Source organism: Trichophyton verrucosum (assembly GCF_000151505.1).
Source record: "Trichophyton verrucosum HKI 0517 chromosome Unknown contig01361_1.f1.exp, whole genome shotgun sequence".
Classification (NCBI taxonomy): Eukaryota; Fungi; Ascomycota; class Eurotiomycetes; order Onygenales; family Arthrodermataceae; genus Trichophyton; species Trichophyton verrucosum.
Genome location: NW_003315119.1, coordinates 22,901 through 47,406, shown reverse-complemented (window position 1 = coordinate 47,406; position 24,506 = coordinate 22,901). Strand labels below are relative to the sequence as shown.

General features: G+C 53.1%; 10 protein-coding genes across 10 annotated transcripts; 8 read left to right on the top strand and 2 right to left on the bottom strand.

Annotated features, from left to right (window-relative positions):
- Positions 1 to 731: 731 nt before the first annotated feature.
- Positions 732 to 887, top strand: TRV_08152 (uncharacterized protein; the record flags this gene model as incomplete). Its single annotated transcript, XM_003017811.1, has 1 exon — positions 732 to 887. The coding sequence occupies one exon, from the start codon at positions 732 to 734 to the stop codon at positions 885 to 887; it is 156 nt and encodes a 51-aa protein (XP_003017857.1).
- A 936-nt stretch (positions 888 to 1,823) lies between these two features.
- Positions 1,824 to 3,905, top strand: TRV_08151 (uncharacterized protein; the record flags this gene model as incomplete). The annotated part of the gene is made up of 1 exon (XM_003017810.1): positions 1,824 to 3,905. One exon carries the CDS (start codon positions 1,824 to 1,826, stop codon positions 3,903 to 3,905), a length of 2,082 nt encoding a protein of 693 aa, XP_003017856.1.
- Positions 3,906 to 5,660: 1,755 nt separating this feature from the next.
- On the top strand, positions 5,661 to 7,477 carry TRV_08150 (uncharacterized protein; the record flags this gene model as incomplete). Its single annotated transcript, XM_003017809.1, has 3 exons — positions 5,661 to 6,612; positions 6,661 to 7,025; positions 7,115 to 7,477. 3 exons carry the CDS (start codon positions 5,661 to 5,663, stop codon positions 7,475 to 7,477), a joined length of 1,680 nt encoding a protein of 559 aa, XP_003017855.1.
- A 909-nt stretch (positions 7,478 to 8,386) lies between these two features.
- Positions 8,387 to 9,481, top strand: TRV_08149 (uncharacterized protein; the record flags this gene model as incomplete). Its single annotated transcript, XM_003017808.1, has 2 exons — positions 8,387 to 9,030; positions 9,169 to 9,481. 2 exons carry the CDS (start codon positions 8,387 to 8,389, stop codon positions 9,479 to 9,481), a joined length of 957 nt encoding a protein of 318 aa, XP_003017854.1.
- A 91-nt stretch (positions 9,482 to 9,572) lies between these two features.
- On the top strand, positions 9,573 to 11,063 carry TRV_08148 (uncharacterized protein; the record flags this gene model as incomplete). The annotated part of the gene is made up of 3 exons (XM_003017807.1): positions 9,573 to 9,882; positions 9,967 to 10,845; positions 10,903 to 11,063. The coding sequence occupies 3 exons, from the start codon at positions 9,573 to 9,575 to the stop codon at positions 11,061 to 11,063; spliced, it is 1,350 nt and encodes a 449-aa protein (XP_003017853.1).
- Positions 11,064 to 11,215: 152 nt separating this feature from the next.
- Positions 11,216 to 12,091, bottom strand: TRV_08147 (uncharacterized protein; the record flags this gene model as incomplete). The annotated part of the gene is made up of 1 exon (XM_003017806.1): positions 11,216 to 12,091. The coding sequence occupies one exon, from the start codon at positions 12,089 to 12,091 to the stop codon at positions 11,216 to 11,218; it is 876 nt and encodes a 291-aa protein (XP_003017852.1).
- A 303-nt stretch (positions 12,092 to 12,394) lies between these two features.
- Positions 12,395 to 14,944, top strand: TRV_08146 (uncharacterized protein; the record flags this gene model as incomplete). Its single annotated transcript, XM_003017805.1, has 3 exons — positions 12,395 to 14,403; positions 14,461 to 14,655; positions 14,701 to 14,944. 3 exons carry the CDS (start codon positions 12,395 to 12,397, stop codon positions 14,942 to 14,944), a joined length of 2,448 nt encoding a protein of 815 aa, XP_003017851.1.
- Positions 14,945 to 18,945: 4,001 nt separating this feature from the next.
- On the top strand, positions 18,946 to 21,040 carry TRV_08145 (MFS peptide transporter, putative; the record flags this gene model as incomplete). Its single annotated transcript, XM_003017804.1, has 4 exons — positions 18,946 to 19,219; positions 19,298 to 19,712; positions 19,777 to 20,145; positions 20,209 to 21,040. The coding sequence occupies 4 exons, from the start codon at positions 18,946 to 18,948 to the stop codon at positions 21,038 to 21,040; spliced, it is 1,890 nt and encodes a 629-aa protein (XP_003017850.1).
- Positions 21,041 to 22,023: 983 nt separating this feature from the next.
- Positions 22,024 to 23,171, top strand: TRV_08144 (uncharacterized protein; the record flags this gene model as incomplete). The annotated part of the gene is made up of 2 exons (XM_003017803.1): positions 22,024 to 22,144; positions 22,204 to 23,171. The coding sequence occupies 2 exons, from the start codon at positions 22,024 to 22,026 to the stop codon at positions 23,169 to 23,171; spliced, it is 1,089 nt and encodes a 362-aa protein (XP_003017849.1).
- Positions 23,172 to 23,676: 505 nt separating this feature from the next.
- TRV_08143 (uncharacterized protein) lies at positions 23,677 to 23,961 on the bottom strand (the record flags this gene model as incomplete). The annotated part of the gene is made up of 1 exon (XM_003017802.1): positions 23,677 to 23,961. One exon carries the CDS (start codon positions 23,959 to 23,961, stop codon positions 23,677 to 23,679), a length of 285 nt encoding a protein of 94 aa, XP_003017848.1.
- Between the last annotated feature and the right edge of the window lie 545 nt (positions 23,962 to 24,506).

The following is a 24,506-nucleotide window of genomic DNA, read 5'->3' as shown; positions in this document are numbered from 1 at the left end:
TGATAGATGACCACTTCGATGGCTATATTATCAAATTCCTAGATCAAAACCAGTGGATACTGGCTGAAAGATTAGCGAGTACATGGACTTTTATGCAAATCGCGACTTTGAGGATATTCTAGCCGAGTCCCACGGAGTATATCACTGCTATCAGCTGGAACATCAGTTTGAAGGCCGGTATGCAGGCCCAGAAGCTATTCTCAAAGTTCGGACGCAGTAGTTGAGCAATCATACGCCCTTGAACCCACGATATACCTTATGCGGTAGGATATGTATTAACTCCCCTGGTAGAGACCCAGCCATGTTCATACCCAAGGGCTATCTGGATATCAACGGACCGGACGAATATGCAACAGCAGAGGCTCCAGAGGCCAGGAGGTCTAACTTTGTGATGTTGGAGCTCGAGACATATATATGCCTCCTGGATATGAGAACACGGACAAGACAGCTCCAGCTACGTGTATGGGGCATTGTCATACATCGCCTATGTACGCTTCTTTTCTTTTGCTTTCCTTTATTGAACTCGAATGATAGCCAGCTGTGAATAGGCAACGAGACGTGATATCGATGCGAGTCTAATAACACGAAGAACAGGCCAGGCCCCGGTTCTGGCATAGTGATATCAATAACTCTGCATCAGCCACGATTGAAGTATGTGCTAACCCCGTAATCTAGATGCCTGGATACGTGGAATACCCGGAACTGCCGTACATCGAGTTAATTGACACTTGATGTTGAGGGAGGAGAGTTTCGTCTTAGAGGGTCACATGACGCTTCTTAACCCGTGGACTTCCAACTTCTTCAACTTCGTCAACTTCATCAACTTCAACTTCAACCTCAGCAACGTCAACAACATCATCGTCATCACCAGGACTACGACTGGGTAACTCCTTAATAACATCTCCCACTGACTAGACTAACTAGCTACCGTTTGACTTGTACCCCAAACCGGTGATGTTGGCATTCCTTTTCCTGTCTTACGCGAGCTGGCAGACAAGCACGCCCAAGGTAGTACGAAGCCTCAGCTAAGAACTTCAGCTGGACGGGCCATGCCGGGTTTAACCAAGGACTTGCTTTGCTGCTGACCTGACCAGTCAGGGGCAGCTGTGGCTTGCTTGCCGCTCGTGCAGCTGCAGCTCGAAGGCGAGCGTGAGGAGGGGAAAACTCGCCTAGCCATGCCCTTGAGCTGCGATGAGCTATTAACCACCGGACATTGCCTCCTCACGTCGTCTAGGAGCGACCTTTGTTTGGCTGCTGTCTTATGATACCTCAGCTTTCCATCGCGTCATCAGGGGCCAGAAGCACTGCCAGCGAAGGGCTGCAGCTTGGTCCCGCGTGGAGTCGGATCGACTGGACGGATCGCTCCTATGACGATGGCCGTGTTTGAGTTTCTGCTGCCGAACTCGAGCTGCAGAGGGCAGTTCTTCCATGGCAATGGCCATGCAGCTGATATCGAGGGGAGCGGGGAAGGGAGACCAGTATGGGCTGCCGTCCCTACCCCGTCGATCTGTCTATAAAAGCGGGAAAGAGGCCATCTTTGCTGCTTGAATATGATCTGTTCAGTCAAGTCACAGCTGCGGTGATCGCAGCATCTGCACGAATCAGCTGTGTCAATCCGGTTACAAGAATACCCTTCCCCTATCAGCAGAGTCCTGCAGATATCCCCGTTAAAGCTCAATATATAAACTGTCCTCTGTTCTCCTTGCCAAAGTAACAGATAGCAAGTCTTTTACTAAAAGCACATTTATACTTACTGTTTACCAATCTGATACACCTCACTGCAATTTTTTTTCTTCTAAAAATAAAGTGTCAAAGGAGCAATTATGCCTGTCATCTCGATCAACGGAAACGATCTCAACCCCGAGAACCAGGGCCCTGTCCTCCGGGCTTTTGGTCTCGAGTCGGAGGATGCGTCCAAATCCAACTACATTCTCATCCAGACCAAGGAACTGCTTGAAGATGAGCAGGAGGGCGAGCTCGAGCGTCTGGGCGTTGATATCCAGGAATATGTCTCGCAGAAGACGTACCTGTGCTGCTACAAGCCAAATGACTTGGCTGCCATCCGCTCCCTCCCGTTTGTGACCTGGGCAAACGTCTACATGGACATGTTTGTTGTGCAGTCAAGCATGAAGTCTGCATCTGTCCCTAACGCCGTGGCTGGATTTGCCAAGGCCGTGCCGAAATCCTCCCGCCGCCGCATGGTCGATGTTGTGCTTCACCACGATGTAGATCCCACTTCGCAGGAGATCCAGGAGGCCCTTTGTATGGCCACGAGGGCCGACACCTCGTCGATGAACATTGGTGCCAAGAAGGTCCGCATGATGGTCCAGGACCAGCATCTGGATGAAGTGGCCGCCATCGACGGGGTACGAAGCATCCATGAAGTGCATGCAGCCGTGTTGTTCAACAACAAGGCGGTCCCAATCATCAAGGGTGATGCAAACACAAGTGGAGACCACCCCATTGGAACTGCGGAGGCGAAGGACAAGGCCAGTGCCTTGCCGTACGAGGGAGAGGGACAGATTGTTGCGGTTGGCGACACCGGGTTCGACAAGGGCAGCACGACCGACACGCACCCAGCGTTCAAGGGCCGTGTCAAGCACCTGTATGCTCTTGGACGCACGGATCGGTCTGACGATCCCGACGGCCACGGCACGCACGTCTGCGGGTCTGTCCTTGGAGACGGAACATCGGAGAAGATGGGGGGCAAGATCCAGGGCACGGCACCCAAGGCGACGCTTGTGCTGCAGTCGCTGCTGGACAGCCAGAACGGGCTGGGGGGCATCCCCGACGACCTGACGAAGCTGTTCATCCAGCCATACGAGGAGCAAGATGCGCGCATCCACACCAATTCGTGGGGCAGCAACGCACCCGGCCGGCAGCTGCCGTACAACGTCAACAGCGAGGAGATCGACCGGTTTGTGTGGGAGCACCAGGACATGGTCATCCTTTTTGCAGCGGGCAACGCGGGAATCGACGCAGACCAAGACGGGACCATCGACAAGAACCAGATTGGCTCGCAGGCCGCGGCCAAGAACTGCATCACGGTTGGAGCCAGCGAGAACGACCGGCCTGACATTGAGAAGACGTATGCCTCGTGGTTCCCGAACAAGCCGTTCGACACGGACCGGGTAGCCGACCACCCGAACGGGATGGCGGCCTTTAGCTCGCGCGGGCCGACCAAGGAGGGACGCATCAAGCCGGACGTGGTAGCGCCGGGAACGTCGATCCTGTCGACACGCTCGTCGAAGCTGCTGAAGCCCAGCACGACGTTTGGCACCAGCGCGGACCCGGAGTGGTTCTTCAACGGGGGCACGAGCATGGCGACTCCGCTGGTGGCAGGCGGGGTGGCCCTGATCCGCGAGGCGCTGGTGAAGAGCGGGAACAAGAGCCCGTCCGCTGCGCTGATCAAGGCGCTGCTGATCAACGGGGCGGTCGAGCTTCCAGGCCAGTACGTGCCCTCTGAGGCCGGGCCGTCGCCCAACAGCAGCTCAGGCTACGGACGGGTCAACCTGAAGAACTCGATCCCGCCGGCCGCAAAGGAAGGCGACAACCCGGCGAGCGGCTACCGCGAGGGCGGGCCCCTGACGCAGGGCCAGACGGACTCTGAGCTGGTGATCAAGGTGCCCAAGGACGGGGGGCAGACGCTGAAGGTGACGCTTGTGTGGACGGACCCGGCCGGGGCATCGCTGCAGAACGACCTGGACCTGATCGTGACGGCGGCGGACGGCAGCGAGCGGCACGGCAACATGGGCGACAAGAAGGAGTTTGACCGGGCGAACAACGTCGAGCAGGTGGTGTGGGCGAAGGTGCCCGGCGGCGACGTCAAGGTGCAGGTACGGGCGTTCCATATCTTCAAGCGCGAGTTTGCCCAGCGCTTTGCCGTCGCCTGGAGCCTGAACTAGCATACCTTTAGCATCCAGTATCTAGTATATATCTATCTATTTTCAACCGTATTGCTATATCAATCCATGATTTCGGGCGTCTAATACGAACACCGAGTATACAAGTATATAACTAGTCACAACACCACCACAACCACCCTACTATAACAAATAACAACGTATCCCCAGACCTGTCCCAATATAATAGTTATAAGATATAGAACAAGATGAAGCCGGTCGTGCTCTACGTGGGCAACCCGATCCGCAGCCACACGCAGCGCTGGGCCGAGCTGTCCGCGCGTCTGCAGGTGCTCTACTACCGCCCGCTGGCGCTGCCCGAGCTGGTCCGCGAGCTGCAGCCCGGCGGCCGCTACAGCGCGATCGAGGCGATCTTCCGGCCCAACAACACGCTGGCGGACAACCTGCCGCCGCTGGACGAGCGTCTGGTCCCGCATCTGCCGCCGTCGCTGCGGCTGGTCGCCTCCGTCAACCACGGCTACGACGGCGAGGACACGGCCGCCCTGGCCGCGCGCGGGATCTGGTACTGCAACGGGGCGGGCGCCGCCAACGACTCGACGGCGGACCTGGCGCTGTTCCTGCTGCTGGCATGCTTCCGGCGCACGAGCTTCTGCGAGCACACGGTGCGCTCGCTGCGGCGCGGCAACTTCTACGACATCGAGGGCGCGGTGGCGGCGACGGCGCAGAACCCGCGCGGCCGGCTGCTGGGCGTCGTCGGGCTGGGGGAGATCGGGCAGGCGGTTGCCGAGCGGGCGCAGCGGGCGCTGGGCATGGCGATTCACTACACTGGGCGCCGCCGGAAGAGCGCGGCGGTCGAGCAGCGGCTGGGCGGCGCGGTGTATCACGCCCGGCTGGAGAGCCTGCTGGCGGTGGCGGACTGCGTGGTGCTGGCGTGTCCGCACACGGAGGAGACGCACCACCTGCTGGACGCGCGGACGTTTGCGATGATGAAGAAGGGCGTGCGGGTGGTGAATGTCGGCCGGGGCAAGTGTGTGGACGAGGAGGCGCTGGCGGATGCGCTGGAGGCCGGCATCGTGAGTGCGGCTGGCTTAGATGTCTACGAAGAGGAGTATCTCTCTCTTTCTCTTATATAGTTATATGGTGGATTGTCTGCTGACGGGTGCAGGCCTAGGATCAACGAGCGGCTGCTGGACAGCTGGCAGGTCACCCTGATGCCGCACATAGGGGGCGCGACGGTCGACACTCAAGCGGTACGTCCATTCTACTATCTGGATCAGGATTGACTGGTATTAACAGTGATAGAACTTTGAGCGGATCGCGATGGACAATCTGGAGGCCTTTTTCTTTGGCGACGGCAAGCCAGTGACTCCCGTGAACACCGTGGAGTCTTGATACTGACTATACTGGTTGGTATTGACTGATATTGATTGGTATTGATTGATATTGAGAGTATATAGGATGATATTGAGAGTATATAGGATGATGTTGAGATGGTGTAGAATTGGTAGACATTTGATATTGGCAGTAGATAGTTACACAGTGTAGACCAACAACACTTCAGTATATAACTACAACATCCTATACTTTGCCAACAGATTCCAAATTCACAGCATAGACATAGACATAATATCACTAGACCGGCTTATGTCTGGCAAAAGGAATAACCTGCATCTGCTCCACAGCCCGTATCGACTCAACATGCAACTCCTGCAACTTCAGCTCAGCATCCAGATACCCATCCCATATCCATCCACAGCTACAATATCAACAAAGATATACCCAGATAATATCAGATAGATGGACAAGCTGAAGGAATACGGCCTCCGGCCAGAGTCCCGGGTGCTCATCATCATGACCGGCGGCACCATCTGCATGCGCCCGTCGCCGTCCGGCTTCGTGCCAGCGCGCGGCTTCCGCGAGGCCGTCCTCGAGCCGTCGCCGACCTTCAACGACGGCAGCAAGCCGGGCGACCTGGAGGTGGCCGTCGATGGATCGGGCCAGCGAGTCGCCCATAGATCGCTGCGGACGCCGCTGAGCAGCTACAACACGCGGGTGCGCTACGCCGTGCTCGAGTTCGACGAGCTGCTGGACTCCAGCTCCATCGACGCCCGCGGATGGGCGCAGATCGCGCGCGCCGTCGCCTGGAACTACACGCTGTTCGACGCCTTCGTGGTGCTGCATGGGACGGACAGCCTGGCGTACACCTGCTCGGCGCTGAGCTTCATGCTGCAGAACCTGGGCAAGCCGGTCATCCTGACGGGCAGCCAGACGCCGATGCTGCAGCTGCAGAACGACGCCGCGGACAACCTGCTGGGCGCCCTCGTCGTCGCCGGCCACTTTATGGTGCCTGAGGTCTGCCTGTACTTTGCCGGCAAGCTGTTTCGCGGCAACCGGACGACCAAGGTGGCCGCCAGCGACTTCGCGGCCTTTGCGAGCCCCAATGCGCCGCCGCTGGCGACGACGAGCTCGATGAAGACGGACGTCGCCTGGCATCTGGTGCGCAAGCCGACCAGCATCGAGCACTTCCGCATCCGCACGAACCTGGACACGACGCACGTCGCCTGCCTGCGCATCTTCCCGGGCATCCAGCCGGAGATGGTCGACGCCGTGCTGCGGCTGGACGGGCTGCGCGGGCTGGTGCTGGAGACCTTTGGCGCCGGCAATGCGCCCAGCGGCCAGGACAACCGCATGACCAAGGTGCTGGCCGATGCCATCAAGCGCGGGATAGTCATCGTCAACGTTACTCAATGTAGGTCTACCCTATATCTACGGTGTGATAGATGCTAATATTTGGTAGGCCTCTCTGGGAGCGTCTCGCCCGTGTATGCGACGGGGATGACGCTCTCCCGCGCCGGCGTCGTTGCTGGCGGCGACATGACCACCGAGGCGGCCCTGACGAAGCTGGCCTACCTGCTGGCGATGCACGATGCGACGCCCGAGTCCGTGGCCAGGGACATGTCGCTGGACCTACGCGGCGAGATATCCGACCACCACCACCCGCGCTTCCGCCATCCAGACGGGACCCTGCCGGACCGCGTCAAGACCCTGACGGCCCTGGGCTATGCCATCTCGCACGGCGATCTCGCCCAGGTGACGGACCTGATGCGCGGCGGCCAGGAGTGGCTGCTCAACGACCACGACTACTCTGGCAACACCCCGTTGGTACGTCCCTATTACTCCTATACAACTATACAACTACTATATAGCCATGCCCTTATACAACTATATACCAGTGACTAACGAGATACTAGCACCTCGCGGCTACGTCGCCCGAGATCTCGATTCTGCGGTACTTTCTGCTGCACGGCGCCTCCGTCCATCTGCGCAACAACACGGGCAAGACGCCGCTGTTTCTGGCGGCCAACGCCGGCCTGGTCGACCACGTCGAGCTGCTGCGTCGCTCGGGCGCCCACCTGCACGCGGACGAACTCGCCGTCGCCGAGCTGCATGCCAGACGGCTGCCCGATATCTGGGCTCTGGCCGGTGTCGACGTGCCCTCGTCTACCCAGCAGAACGGCGAGCGAGCTGAAAAGTTGAAAGCCGAAGCAAGCAAGCCTGGGCAGACCTTAGAGACATCACAAACCTCAGAGATATCTAATGAAGACAAGGAGTGATGGTGATGGTGATGGTGATGGTGATATCGACCGAGACTCCTGCGACCCCTGGCCGGCCAACCGACCAACCAACCAACGAACCAACGAACCGGCCGGCCAGCTGCGAGTATTATCAATTATCAAGCAGACAGCGATCGAGACGGCCGATCCGCCCCCAGATCCCCCAGCGTGGGCAGCCGCCTAAGTTAGTTAACTAACTAGTCAACTAGCTGGCTATACGAGATAGCAGGAGATAGGCGAGATAGCTAGGAGACGCCTGGTTAGCCGAGTTTGCAGCTGATAACACACAGTAATAAGTAATAGAGAGCAAAAGAGAGTAAAAGACAGTCCCAGACGGCCGTAATACAATAGATATCCCTTATAATCTGCCTGCTGCTGGCTGTTGCTGGCGTCTTTACCTGCGGGTGGCCTTACTTCTCCTTTTCTCCGCCAGATCTTTTTCTCTCATCGTCAACTTCTATACAGACTATTATTATATTAACCGTTATATTATTATTTATATACAAGACAACAACCACGACGGCGACACCAACTGCTGTAGCGACAGACGGCGATCACAGCTAACCGGCGACCCTATCGAGCTCGTCTCCAGCGACTGTCAACGCTTACATGGAGGATCCTGGCGACGGGAGCGCCGTTCAGCCTTGACTCTCGCCCGCTGCCACTCTCACCACCACCGCATCTACACCTGCATCGACATCGACATCGACAGCTACAATAGATACAGAGATAGACGAGACGGCGAGCTTGGATGACTGCCTGCCGCTGGCCCCAGACTCGCCCTGATCGCCTGCGCAGTCGCTGCTGTTGCTGCTGAGTCGTTACCGTCCTCTCTGGCAGGTCCCCTCTATCAGATACCCCCATCACCACTACAGAAGCTGATACTAATATATATATATCTAGACATCCATGCCACAGGCCAGAACGATCGCAGTCGTCAATGCCACCGGCCGTCAAGCCGCGTCCCTCGTCCGCGTCGCTTCGGCCGTCGGATACGCCGTGCGCGCGCAGGTGCACTCCCTCGAGGGCGTCATCCCCCGCGAGCTCGCCAGCCTGCCCGGCGTCTCGCTGCTGCATGGCCCCTTGCTCGACAATGCCGCCCTCATGAACTCGCTCTTCCAGGGCGCGACGCACGCCTTCATCAACACCACCTCCCAGGCCGGCGACGAGGTGGCCATCGGCCGCGCCCTCGCAGACGCCGCGAAGCGCGCGGGCACCGTCCAGCACTACGTCTACAGCAGCATGCCCGACCACTCCGTCTACAACCCCAGCTGGATCAGCCTGCCGCTCTGGAGCTGCAAGTTCGCCGTCGAGAACTACATCCGCCAGCTGGGGCTGCCCGCCACCTTCGTCTACGCCGGCATATACCACAACAACTTCACCAGCCTGCCCTATCCGCTTTTCTGCATGGAGCTGCTGCCCGACGGCGGCTTCGAGTGGCGCTCGCCTTTCCCGCCTGATATCCCGCTGCCCTGGCTCGACGCTGAGCATGACGTTGGGCCGACCGTACTGCAGCTCTTCAAGGACGGGCCCAAGCGCTGGAACGGCGACCGGTACGTCTACACCGTATCTACTATATATATACTATTGGTTATATACTAAGGTCAGGATAGGATCGCCCTCGCGTTCGAGACGCTGACCCCCAGGCAGGTCTGCGCTGCCTTCTCGCGCGCCCTCCAGCGGCCCTGCAGGTACACCTGGTCGCCCAAGGTCGAGATCAAAGTGTCTGTCCCCTCCGGCTACCGCGAGCAGCTCGAGGGCATCGAGGTCCTCTTCGGCCAGATGAAGGCCCCTTACTTCCCCAACCCGGAGTTCCACACCCCGGCCCGCATCGCCGGCTCAGAGAAGCCCGTCGTCCTCGAAGCTGGGCCGGACGGCGTAGTGCCCCTGCCCGTCGTCGACGAGGCGCGCAGTCTGTGGGAAGGCTGGCGCAGCATGGAGGAGTATGCGCGCGAGGCCTTTCCCGTCGAGGAGGAAGCCAACGGCCTCGACTGGATGCTGTAGCCAAAAAGTTCTATATAATAATCTATATCTTCTTCTATAATGTCATATCTACTTCTATTATTTTCATATATATACTACCATCTACTTCTAAATGTATAACTCCGCTAACGCCGCCAAGTTGACTAAGAAAATTTGTTTATTTCCCACACTCAAACTTCGACCTTCGCCAGCCAGCCATCAACCGTCAACTATCATCAAGCATCAACTGCAGCTCCAACTGTCAATTGGCCATCGCGATCTTGCCGGCGACGCTACTCTAGGATACACGGACATGGCTGACGCAGGAGACGACCAGGTGCCGCTGCTCGAGCGAGTCGAGATGCCCTCCAAGCTGCCCAAGGAGCTGCAGCGCGAGATGACCCTGCTGCAGGACGAGTTCGCCGACGCCCAGGTCGAGCACAGTAAGAAGACCCTCTATGCCATCATTATATCTCTCTGTATTATCTACTTTTATATCTGTTGATACTGACGGCTGACGGCTGAAGTGCGCGTTGGCGTCAACCTCATGCGCCCCGTGTACGCCAAACGCAACGAGCTGATCGCCTCCAAGCTCAAGGACCTCGACTTCTGGCCTCGCGTCTTCTCCAACCTGCCCGCCGAGATCGACGAGTTCATCCTCCCCTCCGACGCCCAGATCCTCGCCTCCTGCCTCAAGAACTTCAACATCGAGCGCATCGGCGTCGACGAGGCCACCGGGCAGGGCGAGCCCCGGTCCCTGCGCTTCACCTTCGAGTTCGACACCGGCGACGACAACATCTGGTTCACCAACGAGAAGCTCGTCAAGGATTTCCACTGGCGCAGGGAGCTCAAGATCACTGCGGCCGGCAAGCGCCGTGTCTGGGAAGGGCTGGTGTCTGAGCCTGTCCGCATCAACTGGAAGCCCGACATGGATCCCACCCACGGCCTGCTCGATGCGGCGTGTGACCTGGCCGAGGCCGAAAAGGCCTTTATCAAGAAGGAGAAGAAGGACAAGATCAGCGAGGACGAGCGCATGAATCTGCCCGAGTTCGAGAAGCTGGTTGAACTCGCGGCCAAGGTCGAGGCCCAGGCTGCTCCAGACAACGAGGGCGAGGAAGACGGCGACGAGGACGGCGCTAGTCCTGCTGGACTGAGCTTCTTCGCCTGGTTCGGATACCGTGGCGCTGACGTCTCCGAGAAGGAGTCTGAGGCTGCTAGGAAGGAGGACAAGGAGACCACCGAGAAGAGGCGCAAGGGTGAAGATATCCCTGGCGAGGACGATGATGATGACGATGATGATGAGGAGGAAGAGGACTCGTTGGCCATTGCTGAGATCTTTGCCGATGGCCAGAACGTTGCCATTGCCTTTGGCGAAGAAGTCTGGCCTGAAGCTCTCCAGTCCTACGGTAGGCCTCCCTGTTTCTTTTTTTGACTTCTTGAACCCCCCCTGCTAACTTGTATAGTCGACTCGTACATGGTTCCCGACGACTTTGAGGACTTCGATGAGCTCGACGTCGAGGAGATGGAAGCCCTCGTTGCCGGAGGCGAAGACGACGACGACGAGGAAACGGGTGAAAAGGCCGACAAGGAAGAGCGACCTCGCAAGAAGGCTAAGAAGGCCTAATCTCTCTCTCTCCCGTGCCTTGACTTCCGTCTCTTTCTTTCTCTTCTCTTTTCTTTTCTCTTGCTTCCTTCGATATTTGTTTGTAACCATAGGAAACCTTGGTGTATACTAGAGGATTAATACCAAAACCAAAAGTAGGATCAGTACCATTATCAAAACCGCAATGCAGCAGCTCGACATTGTATCTGTCTCATATTAGTATTAGTATCGATGGAAAACGGCGGAAAGGAAGATAACGCCCACTCACCCTCGTTCTTCTTGATGATATGCCCGACCCGCTTGACGCCGTCCTGCAGCTTACCCCCAACCCTCTCAGCAAGCGTATCGACATCCTTCAGCATCACAGACTGCTCTTCCAGCTCCCGCCCCATATCATCCGCCTGCTGCCGTAGATTCACCACCGTCCGAAACACCCCGTCCAGCTGCTGGTCCTGGTCCTGCATCAGCTCAACCTGCCGCTGCTGCTCCATCTCAGAGTAATAATCTTCCCCTCGCTCCTGGCCCTCCTCATCAAGAAGGTTATCAAACGTAGACGGAGCAGGCAGTCCACTTCCCCCTGCTGCTGCTGCTGACGCCGAAGATGGTCCTGACGATGCTCGTTTACCCGTCGTTCCGGGGTGCTCGTGGACAGTCCGCTGAAGCTCCTGTCGCATCTCCTCGATTTCCTTGCCTACATCGTCAACCAGCTTTCGACGCCGTTCGACCTCGTCCAGCTCCAGCCCGTATCGGTAGGGGTCATATTCGATTGCTCGCACGCTTTCGACGAGGTCTTTTAGGTCTGCGCTGAGGTCTGCGACTGTAGCCTCGAGCTCCTCGCGCGCCTGGATGAGTTCGGGGTTTGACGGCGAGGTTGCAAGGGAGCGTATCCGTTGGTACGAGGAAAAGAGCGGCCGTGTCGTAGAGAGAGTAGATAGGATGTCTCTGTTATAGATCGTGGTTAGATGTGTTGTACGTATGTAGGTAGGTAGCTGGGATGGGGGCCAGACGTACGCCTGCACCTGGAGAAAGGGGTCCATATCGGAGTTCATGGTGGCAAGAGAAGAGGAGGCCTGTAATGCGAATATATCTAGATAGCACTCTATAGACGCAGCAGACTGTCTTCTGGATGTCCCTGTAGGCTGTAGATTGTACGTTGTAGATGCGCTGTTTGTGTTGACGTTGATCTTCGGTTCGTCCCAGGCAAAAGTTTTGGCTGTCAAGAAAAAAAAAAAAAAAAAAAAAGCGCCGTCAAGCCTCAGAAGGATTTTATATATCGCTGCTCTATATCCGACATACTCCCTTTTACATGCATCTAAATGGTCATTTCAGCACTTGATATCCCGTAATAAGCTATGGATAACGGGGAAACGCCCTCCAGACGGCCTCTGCCTCTCCCTGCCGAGTGGGTGTCTGCAGACGCCTACCTGGACTCCCTCCTGTCCTTCGCTACATCGTCACAGCTGTTCAAGAACTTCTGCGGAGGAGTCCATATTCTAGACTTCCTTATAAGAGAGCCAGACCTATATACCTCTGTCATCCCCGAGGACTGGCGTCAGTTCTTTGCCTGCCATGAAATACTAGACATCCTGGACCTCCTGATGCGGGAAGACATCAGCCCCTTTATGAACGCAGATGAAGAAAAAGACATGCCAGAGAAGAGAGATACATGGAGAGACGGCCCGGTGCCGCCCAGAAGTCTGGTCGAATATATCCATAGCATCAGGAGGCATGCTCTGCTACGGGAGTTTACGCCTGCGGGCGAACAGCCTGATATCAAGCGGCCTGTGGGCAGGAAGGGAATACCGTACCATGTCTTCACGGGCATGAAGCCGAAAAAGTGCCATGAGGTAGAGAATTTCGCAAAATACGTTGCTTCGCTTACGGAGGACGTGGATAGAATCAGGGGAGCCTCGGGGGACGACGCTACTACTACAGCAGAGCAGCGAATCTCTCATATTGTGGATTTTGGATCTGGACAGAACTACCTAGGCAGGGCGCTGGTTAGCCCGCCATATAACCGGCATGTCATTGCTATTGAACGGCGGCATAACGATATTGCCAGTGCAAAGAGGAAGGATATCAGGGCAAAAGTTGCCGAAAAGACGATTGTGATGCGGAACAAAAAGGAGCACAGAGCGAAACTGAAAGCTGCTGCTTTAGAAGGAATGGATACCCCGACTACATGCTCGCCTGGGGAAAAGGATTCCACAGATACGCTAGTTTTACAGCAAGACAAACAAGAAGAAAGCCCGGTGGATACTGCTGCAACGATACTACTTGTTGCTGATTCCGGTTCTGTTGAAAATGGCGAAAAGGGAGAAGAGACTGCAAAGTCGGGCCCCAGAGGCTTATTGGACTACGTAGAACACGAAATCCAGGATGGCTACCTTGAACCCATCATCGAACACATCATTGGGCCAGCAGAAGTGGCCAGAGAGCAAGACAAGGTCGCTGCAAACGGCTGCATGTCCTCACCTGCCGCGGCATCATTATCGTCGCGAGTAATGGTTGTATCCCTTCACTCATGCGGAAATCTCGTGCACCACGGCATCAAGTCACTCATCCTGAACCCGTCTGTCGTTGCGGTCGCAATGATCGGGTGCTGCTATAACCTGATGACAGAACGACTCGCTCCCGCAACATATAATTTACCCTCATTAAGGCTGCCCAACTCCCGTCTGGAACAAACGTCCAATGCCTGTGATCCCCATGGTTTCCCAATGTCGAGACGTTTCGAGCAGTACTCGCACGAAAACGGCAATGGAATCCGGCTCAACATCACCGCTCGAATGATGGCCGTGCAAGCTCCGTACAATTGGGGCAAGGAGGATAGCGAGGCATTCTTCACGCGCCACTTCTTCCGTGCCTTGTTACAGCGGGTGTTGGTCGATTATGGTATCGTCCCTGTCCCAGGCAGAGCTAGCTCTAGCTCCAGTGACACGGCTAGAAGGGAAGACGAGACGCAGCCAGGAGTTACACAGCAGGACACAGAGGTACCTGGGTGTCCGCTCATAGTTGGATCACTGAGAAAGTCTGCGTTCCTGTCGTTCACGGCCTATGCTCGGGCGGCAGTGGCAAAGCTAGTGCACGATCCTCAATACGGCAATGCGATCAAGCAGCGGGTTGAAGGTTTGTCTGACGACACTCTAGAGGCGTATGTTGCCCGCTATGAGTCCGCGAAGAAGAACCTGAGCGTGGTCTGGAGTCTGATGGCCTTCAGTGCCTCTGTTGTGGAGTCAATGATTGTGACTGACCGCTGGATGTATCTTCGAGAGCAAGAGTGCGTCAAAGACGCCTGGGTTGAGCCTGTGTTTGAGTATTCGCAGAGCCCCAGAAACCTCGTCGTCGTTGGCGTTAAACAGTGAATATTCATATCCTATCTGTATAATGCCGCTGTGAATAGAGGATTGTCATATAGAGCAGCCATCATTATTAGAGATAAACATGCACCAGGTGTCTGTCATATCTCTTCTCATTTGTTCATAAGACCTGCTGCAGCAGCGATATCAGCAACTGCAGCCCATTTCTCCCAGCCGACCCTCCCCGGCTGCCCTGACCCTGACAGCGTTCGGAACGCTGGCGGGCTGATAAGGGGCCCCATCCAGGTGCAGCGGTGGATCGGTTGCAAGATCTGATACTTCAATTGCGAGATCAACAGCAGCGCAGAAGCTGAAGTCGAGGTTGAAGGCGAAGTTGAAGCTGAAGCTGAAGTTGACGACGTCGAGATAGCATCATGTGACGCAGTGTTGGAGATGTCCCAAAAGGGCAGCACAGACGACCGGCCATCGACTTCTAACATCGCCAGCAACTGTCCACAACCAACAGAACAACAACCAACAACGCCAACAACACCAACACCAACGACAGGGAACTCGGCCCTGGAAGACCGACAGCTAAGTTAAGTTAACTCGCTGGGCCCCAGTTTTTCTCGCCAGATAAAGGCCATCAACGGGTCTGCAATGCACAATTCGCAGTTAAGCCGGTGGGGACCACGCCAAAAACCCCTGCGACTCTGGCTGATAACATGGGGGCCCAAGCAGAAAAAGGGTTGCTGCTGTAATGATTCTGGAAAATCCGTCGTATAGAGTGACGAGAAGGCATGGCACTATAGGTCCTGAACTAAGCGTCTCGCTGCGCCAACCTTCTCTAGCCAGGGTATCTCGGAATAATATGGCGTGAGATAAGACGGAAGCTACTCCGTACGTTTGTTCATAGACATTTATTGTTGGGGCTTGTGGGGGGAGGGAACAGAGAAACAAAAGAGGATTGCCTGGGCCGCGTGAAGGGAGACCTCAGCCTTGGATCAATTCACATTACCTGATAGAAAAAGGTCCCTGACTAGCTAGCGCTTCATGGTGGACCGGATTGAAGGCGAAAGGCTCAGAAGAGGTCAACGATGCCCAAGTCTGGATGAGTTTCCACCACTCTGGACGGGCGGGTTTCGAACAGATGAGAGTTTCCCAGCCGAAGGCCAGGGAGGGCTGGTCTGGTTCGCCTTTGACGCTGCCCACCCTGGTCCCCTCCCTCACTCTACCCTTCAAATGACCTCCATCGCTCTGAAAACGACCCAATGAGCCCTGGTTGGGTGCAGATGCGGGGAATCCTAGCATGCGAGTTGTCGTGGTGACTTTTGCCCGAGACAGGAAAATAATAATATCATACTCGGCGCGCATTATTGGTGAATTGCTGTCCTTCCTCCTCTCTTGCCGTGATGTGATGCTTTACCGAGAAGCAAGCCAATAAGAGTACAAGAAAGCAGCCTTCACGCGTGGGACAAAATGAGTTGCATATCTTAGTGCAAAGCGAAGGCTTTCTAGAAGACGGCCTGAATATTCCTTTCGTTGCTTCAATAATAGGTCCAAGCATTGATCGCCTTCGCCTCGATGGAATTGCCAACCACAGCTTCTAATTATAAGCATTTTTGCCTCTGTTGAACAAGAAACGAGGGAAATAGTGCTCTCACTCCCGTATGCAGACAGGTCAAAGTGCTCGTTATCAGACCAGGGACTGGTCAAGGCTTCGACAGCAAGCCAGGTGGTCAGGACTTCAACTACATATGGACAACACAACCCAGGACTACCCCATCTCGTTGCGTTGACAAGAGGTTGATCCCAAGTCCGAGTTACATAACAGCCAACATGGGAGGTGATGGCGATAATAAATACTGTACTCCGTACGAGTCAATTCAACCCCAGCGCAAATGCATTCCTCTTTGACTCGGCAGGCCATGATTTGGATAATGAGAGGCAGACATCTTCTCGTACATGCATCCCCAGCCATGCATTCTCAACTCATTTCCATACACAGCTCAACTAAGTACGAGTCCGGGGATCTCTCTATACTTAGCCTAGCTTCGGCGCCAAGCGAGGTAGGGTATCATCGCCTTGCGAGCGACCCTGCCCGAAGCCCTGGACGGATCCTCAGCCGTGGGACACCCCGTCGTACCACCCTCATGATTGTTTAACCTCTACTCATTACTTTGTATTATTGTCGGTTGTTAGATTGAATCAACAGACACGCGACTTGCTGGGTAACACCTTGGGAGACTATTTACAGTCACCAACGGATTTGTTTATGAAACCATTAGCAAATCGGTTCCTGTGCGCCGGAGGGCGTGTCCGACACATCGGTCGCTCGCCGGAGCGAAGAAACAAAGGCGCAAAGCGCTCTAACCCTGTTCTGGACAAGTCAGCAATGCTATGATTAAGCCAAGGGTCTAGGATGGCGCTGGAGGCATGAGTTGATGTGTCTCTCTCCCTTCGGGCCACACACGAATAAAGCAACTAATTGAAACCAGCCGGTTGGTCGTATCTCTGAACCCTATCTTGACTCTCTGCCTCGCTGCCGTGTCACGTGGAGCAAATCATGTTGAGGTCCATGGGGAATCCGCCAACGGTCTCTGGCGGCTGCGTGACCCTCCAGGGTTTGACCCCAGGATGCCCACGCTGGTCCGCGTGAGTGATGGGTTGAACAGCGTCAGCCAATGGTGGAGTGGGAAACGGCATCTCTATCTGTTGGAACGATCTCAGTCGACCAGCCCCCTGCTTTCTCGACTCCCTTTCAGCATCCCTCTCTTTCGCCCAAACAACCTAGGGATGATTTCTGTTCTTAAATTCCGCCACCCGATATTTTCTTCTCGTTGTGTTCTGTACGCCTAGCTTGCGTGCCCGGGTTCCTCCGTATAACAGCTTGGCCCTTCTTGGGAAGAAACCACTGATGACTTGGCCATGGGCAGATTGCCTCCATTAGGATGCGCCCAGCAAACGCCCAGAAAACAGAGCTAAAGACTTTCCACTGGTCAAGGGAATGTACTCTGTACCCCTTGTAACTAGGCTTATTGTGGAGAAATATTTCCGACTCCATTATCGCTCACCTATTATCACGAACATTTTATAATTTGGTGTTCAATATTATAAGCGAAAAAAGTCAAGGGTTTTCTTTGCACAAGTCAGTTCCCGTTGGAAACTTGTCCAGACAGCCTCTTATCTTAATGGTCTCGGTCAGGGGTTGTCCCCATATCTGTCCAAAACTCTGGCGGTTATCAACTAGCCCCTTCGTATCCAATCAAGCAAGGGTCTGTCTGGGGAAGGAAGAAGACAAGGGATAGCCTAGTGGTCGGATATGGAGACGCCAAAGAAAGTGACATGGGTGCCTGGTAAGGTGTACGTCGTAATAAAACCTCCGAAAACCAACAGAACTTGCGATGGGCTTTCTGGAGGGCGACGAATATAATGCAGCACTCATTGGTGGGCTATGATTAGTCGGGTATTTACTCCTCGAAGAAATTCCCCCCTAGGACGAAAGCGGGAGGAGGTTCGCTTCCGCTAATATCATTACAACATAGAAATGCTGTTGCTGATTGTGTCGAGGCGCCCAAATCTCACCCACGGCACCTGGCATCCCATGCAACCCCCAATGCACTCACACTGGACGCCGCCCTCTGGACAGCACCACACTCAAGCTAGTCGTGGACAATTGCGAGGCAAACCTTTCTGTGTCAGCTCTGTCCGCCTCTCAGGGCCAATTTCACGTGCTCCCGCACCAAAGGAGCAGACTCGGATATTAAAATAGAAATCAAACTTAGCCAAACTAGCAAGCCTCAAACACGCTCCTGCTCAAATGCAATTTCCGAATAAGCATCTGTTGATGTACATCGGATGAGGAGGAGGCGGCTCTAGCAGAATGACTGGTGGTGGCACAGAGTTCAGCTATTTTCAGGCTGTCAAATGAGTGCTCGGATACCGAACAAGCACCTGCACATTCTACGCTAATGTGCCACTATCTTCGGGATCTATGCATGTTTAATGTGGGAAAGACTGACTTCCTGGTCCCCTAGAAGGTTTCCCCCGACACACTCCACACGGGACCCCCGTTGCAACCCCCCAAGCCTGCAGTCAGTGGATTGTTCGACAGGGTGCTCAATATTGCGAGCTTCCCCAGCTCCTTCATCGCCAAATCAGTGGACTGGAGTCCCCATTTTTAGTGGCGACGTCTGAGATGGCGAATAATCTGGAAGGGCCAAGGGGCAGAAGAAGCAAAGAGAGAAAGAAAAAAACACAGCAAGTAAACTCAAAACTCTCGCGTTGGTTCATCTCGTTCGTTGCTCGTTTGGGGGTAGCGTGCCTCCCTCCCTGTCCCTCCTCCAGGCTCAAGCAACTCAACAATCCCACACCACAAGAGGGGACTCTGTTCTCCACGGTTACAAGCGGGTCGTCTGTTAGACCTTGGGTGACTGAAGATCCCTTGGACCATGTGGTGCCTACATATAGAGGGGGCCGTTTCCCCTTTGACGGACGCCCCGGGGATTTTTCAGCTCTGGTCTTGATTGTGCCACTCGAACCTGTCCGCCGTCAAATCTCAACTGAAGAGTGCCAGTCGACCAAGCGGCCGAATATCTACGACCATGACTGCTTCAGGAGGCTCTGAGGCCGATGGCCGTGACAGCCCCAAATACACTTCGGCCCTTGATGAGAAGGAGTTATCTACCGTCCAGGCCATTGCCGCCAATGGTGCCCACGAGAGTGACGATGAAGCTACCGGCCTCCGTAAGGAACTTCCTACAGATGAGGAGATAGCGACCTTGCGTCGTGTCCCTGATAAGATCCCATGGATTGCTTTCAGCATTGCCTTCGTCGAATTGTGTGAGCGATTCTCATACTATGGAACAACTGCAGTTTGTAAGTATCCCATTATTATCTACTCTGCTCTATTCGAGTCTAAAATTGGCCAATTCGACTGACCTTTATTCATCATAGTCGTCAACTTCATTCAACAGCCACTTCCAAAGGGCTCGACTGCTGGTAACAGCGTCGGGCCTGGTATTATCACCAGCCGTGTCCCCGGTGCCCTCGGCCTAGGTCAACGAGCGTCTACCGCCATCAGTACATGTATGCATTTTTTCTTTCCAAATATCAAACACCATCTGAGCCTTGCTAACTTAACTCCAGTTAACTCTTTCTGGGCCTATATCATGCCTTTGGTTGGAGCCTACATCGCGGAGGAGCATCTTGGACGTTTCAGAACAATCATGTACTCGATTGCCTGTGCGCTTGTTGGACACACCATCCTTATCATCTCCGCCATCCCTCCAGTTATCAAGAATCCGAATGGTGCACTTCCATGCTTCGTCATTGGCCTTGTTATCATGGGTGTCGGAACTGGTGGATTCAAGTATGTTTATAACCCTTACTGAAGCCGAGTGTTGAGGTACAGCCCATGCTAACCGTAATTGCAGATCCAACATTTCCCCCCTGATTGCTGAGCAATATACAGAAACCCAGATGTATATCCGAACGGAAAAGTCAGGAGAACGAGTTATTGTTGACCCTGCTGCAACAGTGTCTCGTATCTTCATTTTGTTCTACCTCATGATCAACATCGGCTCGCTCTGTGGTCAAATCGGCATGGTTTTCGCTGAAAAATATGTCGGATTCTATCTCTCCTTCCTCCTTCCAACACTTATGTTTTGCCTATGCCCGTTGGTGCTGTTCATTTGCCGCAAGAGATACGTCCGAACCAAACCAGGTGGCTCAATTTACTACAAGGCCATGAAACTCATCGGACTCGTCGCCAAGGGCAAGGGCTCTTGGAACGTCGCTAAGATGTAAGTGGCCTGGTTATTCCCATTATTCCTCTGTTTCACGTACTAATCATGTTTATGGAATAGGGGCCGTGACTTCAAGCACCCAGACAGCTGGAATGCTTGCAAACCCAGTCGCCTTGCAAACAAGCCAGCCTGGATGACATTTGATGACGCTTGGGTTGACGAAGTTCGACGAGGCATTATTGCTTGTTCCGTCTTCCTGTGGTACCCTCTTTTCTGGGTAGCATATAACCAAGGAACTACCAACCTTACCTCTCAGGCTGCCACTCTGGAGCTCGCTGGAGTACCAAATGATATCATCAACAATCTCAACCCCATCACCCTCATTGTTTTCATCCCAATCATGGACAGGATCGTTTATCCCTCTCTCCGAAAGAGTGGCATCCGGTTCACCCCCATCAAGCGTATCACCACCGGTTTCTTCCTTGCTGGTTGTGGAATGGTTTCTTCTGCTGTCCTGCAGTATTATATTTACAAAACCAACCCATGTGGTAACGACGCAAGCAAATGCAAGACAGAGTATGGAAAGAACTCTCCCATCAGTGTCTGGGTTCAAGCTGTTGCCTATGTCCTCGGTGGTGTCTCTGAAATTTTTGCATCAGTGACATCTCTTGAATATGCATTCATGAAGGCCCCGAGAAACATGCGATCTCTAGTTCAAGCGTTCGCACTCTTCATGAACGCCATCTCCTCCGCTCTGCTCCAGGCCCTGGTTGGCTTGTCAGCTGATCCTCTTCTCATTTGGAACTACACTGTTACCGCCTGCCTATCGTTTATTGGATGTATTGGCTTCTGGATTAGCAACCGCAAGGCTGACCAGGCTGAGGACGAACTGAACCAACTTGCCGTGGCAGACTTCCATGCTGGAGACAAGGAAGGGGAAAAAGCCGCATAAGAGAAGGATAACTCTGGCAATTTTCCTTGTGTTTATATAGTCTTCATGTCCACGCCACTCTATAAGTGGTTCTATAGCCATTAATTTTAAGAGCGATTTATGTGTTCATTACTTTTTCTAAACTCACTACCTTGGCTTCAATCAACTTAGGATGAATGTAAACCTATCTCCGGAAAAATCAACTACCATTAGAGGAATATTCACGAACTGCTGTACAGATACACCAGGATCACATTCATACCATTAACTCGTCCCTCTCCAAGAGCCTTTTACTCTAGACCAGGAGAAACTGATTCCAACAGTTCACAATTCTTTCCAACATATTTCCTAATACTTCCTGGTATAGTTACCGTTTGATAGGTTGTTTGATAACTAGTTGCTTGGAGTGAAAAGAGCGTTATGTAAGTTACGATGGCTTGACATCAGGGGTTCCCAAAGCATTGGCAAAGTGTTTGTATGTACTTAATCCCGACGTAAGCCGCATTTTACTGTGAACCTATCCATTCCCAGCCATCTCGCTGGCTATCTACGATATAGGGGAACAAATGAGAATGGACGGAAATACATATAGCAATGGTTTGAAGGCATTACTGGACTTCCTTTTCTACGCTACCCAGCCTTCCGGTTGCTCATGGTTCCCTATTCCTATTGTCCCTGTTCACCACACTCACCTGAGATCTTGCCATGCATCCTCCACGGTTCCGGTCGCATTGCTACAAGGGTAACTGATAAAACCCGGTAATACGATGGAGAAGGAAGCGGGGAAAGAGCTCGAGCAACCTGGAGGATGATGAATATTGTCGACATCAGGCCAACGACATGCAACCCTGCATGGTCTTCGGAGATATACTGGCTTGTTGACTCGCAGGTATCATGGGTATAAGTTCGGCTTCTTCCCTGGAGGTACATATCAATCCTGTGATTACTATTTACTTGCTCATCTTCATGAGCCCTAGTCGATCAATAATTCGAATTTATAACCAATGCATATGGAACAACCCTCAGATTCTACCAAAAAACCGAATGAGCAGGAGGAAGCTCAAAGAGAGAATGAAATGAAAGAGCGGCGTCGTCTCCAGAATCGAATAGCTCAAAGGAATCACAGTATGGCAATGACCTTATTTTTTTGAATAGGCCTAATCACTCACAGCCATTTGGTATAGGGAGAAGAAAGCACAACCGAAATAAAAGCATTTCTCAAGAAATTCCAGAAGGGATTGACACCCAAGAGCCTCTTAACCATGTTTTTGGCCGTGATATACAACAAGCTTCAGAAAACTCCTTGCTGAGCTCACCGAGCTCTGCTACCCCTGGCCATGTGGCTGACGCCCAAGAAAACTCATATGCATATCTATCACCACCAAACAGTTTAAGTCCAGAGATCTTGCTCGATAAGCCGGGATGCCACTACGAAGCCAACGATGACTATTGCGTACCTATTGGTCCTGAGAGCCTGTTCGATAGCAAGCCTTTTGAAGGACCAAGAATGAATTTAAACACAGAGCCCCGGGATACATATTCCTTAAGCCCCTTCATAGCTTCCCGTAGGGGTGCTCAATTACCCTTGGGGACTGGGTTTGATACCGTTAGGAATCTCGATCAACCTATGGGAATTTATTTACAGCCAAATCTTGGATCAGTTGAACCGTCTACACAGATGATGCAAATTTCAACACCTGAAGAGCACCCCGGTTTCGTACGACAATCATCTGCAGGGGATCTAGGAGTTCCCGGCTTATATATAAAAACTAGAACGTGCCCCAACACTGTTGATCGAAGTATACAATTTCCCGATAGTTCCTTGATAATGCCACTCCACGCAGATCATGAAAGCAAGTTAGACGGCAAGGTTGCACTTCATTTATCAGCGGAACGGGGCCATACTAGTACTGTGAAGTGCCTGCTTGAATATGGATCCGATATCAAAATCAAAGATAATTCAGGGGCTACAGCTTTACATTATGCTGCAAAAATGGGGCACACGAGTATCGTAATGGCCCTTCTGGATAACGGAGCTGATGGAAATACCAAAGACTATCAGGGGCGAACACCATTGCATATGGCGGCAGAAAGAGGACATGAGGATGCAGTGCGTCTCCTAGTAGAGTCAGGTGTTGACATTGATGCTTGAACTTGAGCAGTATATTTGAACAACAGGTTATTATGACGATTCCAGTGAGTTTAAATTGCTGGTACATGAATAGTAGTTTTGATTTCAATTCTAGGAAACAATCAAGTATCAGGGTACCACTGGCAGCTCTGGGTCACCAGGCCACATTTCCACCTCTACATCCGGAGATATCTGGTGTTTTTCTCCCCAAGACCGGATTGTTTCGTAATCTTTGCACTGGTGCTTTGTATTGAAGTCGACGAAGGGCCCAATACCTTTCACCCACCATTGTCCAAAAACTGAAGTATCAGCAGTGCACATTATCTGCTGTCGAAGGACATCAAGGCAATGCGCTAGTTAATTATGAGCTAGTTAACACATACATCAACCATGGGGTAGAATATTGTGGGACATTTACCTGCATGGTGTTTTACAGTCTTCTCGTCGTTGGTAAACAGGCTCCCCCCTTTTTTCAGATAATGTTCATAACCATAGTATGAAATTTTCCGAAGTACGTCCTTTCATGCTAATCAGCCTTGATCCAATCAGAATAATCAAGGGAAATCTTTGTGCTTACAAGACAATGAAGATGGTGGAAAACTTCAATATGTGCCACAAAATTTCCGCCATATTTCTCCATCATCTTCACCTGGCCTTCCTGGAGGCCGTACAGAGCTCTATCCTCATGCGGGATAGCAACAGGCTGGTCTGAGATTGTATTAGCAGTCAGATTTTCGGGTATTTCCCTTGGTTTATCAGGCTGGAACTGGCCTACATTCAACACCAAGGTCAAGCCATGCTTGGTCAACATCATCGCCGACCCATCGACGCCAGACGTGATCACCGAAGAGGGAACCATTAAATGTGACCGTGTTATATTTTAGATTGACATCGTTTGAAATTGGCGATCCTATGCATTGGTTAATTGACAGGATTTTGGAATTTTGGCGCACATCTGGAATAGAATACACTCACTATACTGCGAAGTATAGGTTGTACAGACATTATCCAGGTCCCAACTCTTATACTGTTCAAAGATCAATATGATGTTGCAGAAGACGGAGATACCCAGCACAAATATCAACGAAAAGATGAGAATGGAGATTCTGCGTCGTTGAAAGCGATTTTCCTTATATTTGTTTAAGAAGGGGTCATTCTCGTATGCATCAATAGACAACCTCGTGTCAGATGCACTGTTCGAATTCGACATCTCGTCTACCTTGAGAACCAGGAGGATCTAAAAATTCTTCTGGCATTGCCTTCACATACCTGATAGATAGAAAAGAGTGTCACGTAATAGAGAGAGCTTTACTGACCGGCAGATCATGATGACACCCTGATGGCTGGAAATAAGTG